Source organism: Salvia miltiorrhiza, chromosome 4, assembly GCF_028751815.1.
Source record: "Salvia miltiorrhiza cultivar Shanhuang (shh) chromosome 4, IMPLAD_Smil_shh, whole genome shotgun sequence".
Classification (NCBI taxonomy): domain Eukaryota; kingdom Viridiplantae; phylum Streptophyta; class Magnoliopsida; order Lamiales; family Lamiaceae; genus Salvia; species Salvia miltiorrhiza.
In genome coordinates, this window is record NC_080390.1 from 21001731 (window position 1) to 21004273 (window position 2543).

General features: G+C 39.6%; 1 protein-coding gene across 1 annotated transcript; it reads right to left on the reverse strand.

Moving 5' to 3' along the window:
• Positions 1 to 528: 528 nt before the first annotated feature.
• Positions 529 to 1047, reverse strand: LOC131023134 (secreted RxLR effector protein 161-like). Its single transcript, XM_057952679.1, has 2 exons — positions 1007 to 1047; positions 529 to 949 (listed from the first exon to the last, which is right to left on the reverse strand). Exons 1-2 carry the CDS (start codon positions 1045 to 1047, stop codon positions 529 to 531), a joined length of 462 nt encoding a protein of 153 aa, XP_057808662.1.
• Between the last annotated feature and the right edge of the window lie 1496 nt (positions 1048 to 2543).

Here is a 2543-nt window from a genome sequence, read left to right on the forward strand (position 1 = left end):
TGGGCTAGGGTTTTTGAGTGGGCTCGGTTCTGGGCCCTAAAGTTGGCCCAGACAAAAGAATAAATGAGAAATGGGCCAACCTTACATATCCACCTTTGGCACATTGATCATTTAGTCACCAGGGAAGGGCCAGTCATTTAGTTGGAGTTATCATCACAGTCCCCATTTTTACTCTCATCTGCCAAAGTCAAGACAAGAGAGTGTGAGAGAAATATTATGCATATTTAACTCAATCTCAAACCACAGAGATCAGCCCAAGAGGAAATCACCATTTCTCAAACCAGATGGTTATCATTGAAGACACAATAGACTCAACAGAACACACACACATGCAGAACAAACATACAAGCAAAGGAGACACAGAAAGATCAGAAAAAAACAACAGCTGAACTCAAGGAACACAAGAGGTGAGCTTCGCAACAGGAAGACACTTAGTACCCATGTCAGCAGGATTGAACTCAGAAGGTATTTTTTCAAGAATGACCTCACCTCTCTCAACAACATCTCTAATGAAGTGAAATTTAACATCTATATGTTTTGTTCTATCATGAAAACAGGATTTTTGCATAACTGGATTGCAGACTGACTATCAGAGAACAACAAGGGTTTATCATCAATGTGTTGAAGTTCAGACAGGACTCCATTCAGCCAAATTGCTTTCTTTACAGCCTCAGTAGCTGCAATGTACTCAGATTCAGTTGTGGACAGAGCTACAATCCCCTGCAATTGAGATTTCCAGCTAATACAAGAACCACAGAGAGTAAACACATAGGAAGTGGTAGACTTTCTATTATCCTTATTGTCAGCATAATTAGAGTCAACATAACCAACACATTTGACCCCATCATCAGATTTATCAAAAGAGAGACCACAATTCACAGTAGATTTCAAATATCTGAACAACCATTTAATAGCTTCCCAATGAGGCATTCCAGGATTAGCCATGTATCTGCTAAGTCAAGAAACAACATAAGCAATATCAGGTCTAGTGCTTATCATCAAATACATGACAGAACCTATGGCATTGGCATAAGGGATGTTTTGCATCTCTGCAAGTTTGTTTAGCCCTATTTTGTGATGAATTTGTGGGTGTTTGCGTCTTATTTTGACTTTTATTTTAGTCTCTTTCACTCAAGAGTTGATTGATTTGAGCTTTTGTGCTAATTTTGTTGTCTCAGGATTTTATGCTCAAATTGATTGATATGTGGACAAAACTAAAGTTCGAATTTAGTTGAATAGTCTGAAGAAGAATCGAAGTTCATCTCGATACGAGTTCGTAGGCGAAAACGGATCTAAATTCCGACTTGAAACAAGGGAGAATGGACCAAAACAAAAACACTGCGCATTGTAGTGGCCGAAGGGAGTACACGGCGGCGCGGGGCGTTTTCGGCAGTTGCATTTTTCCATTTAAAAGCCTAATTTTAGGGTTTTTGAAGGACCTCTCGGCACCCCAGCAGCCTCCAGGGCGATTTCCACCCTTTTTCCCTTGGTTTTTGGAGACTTTAAACATCAACAATATCTTGTGGATTCATTGGATTACAGTTCATGTCAGTTTACATTCCGTTGGATTAGATTATTTTGGATCGTACTCTTTTGTAAGAACTCACTTGCTTTCTCATTTTAGTTTATTGAATCCTTTGGTTTGTCTTTCCTATTCCTTTATGTTCTTGATGAATGAAAGATCTTAGATTAATTTCCGTGATGTGGATGATCCTCGATAATTTAAGTGCTTAGTTAGTTCGTTGTTGATCGCTACCGAATTCTCTTTGATTGTGTGTTAAGGAATTTTCTTAATAGCTATTAAAGTTCGTTTTGAATTTGAATTTGATGATTGATTTTGTTCTCATGCCTAGGTAGTGGTCAATCGTTGTTTATGGTTTTATGATCGTTCGGTTTGGAGTGCTAGATTACAACCCTAGTTTGATAGGTTTAATGTTTAATCTCTACGTTCTTAATTGCTACTTATCTACTTCCTAGTTAATGCTTTATGCTTTCTTTCAATTATGTCTTGGTGAATAGAAGAGCGAGATAGTGCCAAACCCAGCTTCCCGATTAGAGTGTTTAGGTTTTCTTTCCGTTTCTTGTGAGTAGCATAATTAAAGCCCTGCTAAGCCTTCCGTGTGAGACGACTTGAGTCACCTTACTGCACTAGGACGACCTCGTATAAATTCGAGTCCATCCGCTAGGTGTTTTTGGATGAGTCAAATTTTGGCGCCGTTGTCGGGGAAGGCTTTAGGCGTTTGGTTGTGCTACTTTGTTTTCCGTGTTTATTTTATTTTTGCTCGGTTATTTTCTTTCTCCCACTGGTGTGTTTGATCTGTTTTGTTGAGTGTTGTGTTGCTAGGGAGTTAAAGTCTTAACAGGAATTTGACATTCTACTTGACAACACTCACCATGCACGCGAGGTGCTTGAAGCCTAGGAGAGAGTACCGAGTCTCTTTTATCTAGCGTTGGAGTTGAGGAGATGGCAGGAAGAAATTTGCAGTACATGGAGGATTTTACCCGGCCTATCATAGAGGCCACGAACTCAGCTATTGTGCTCC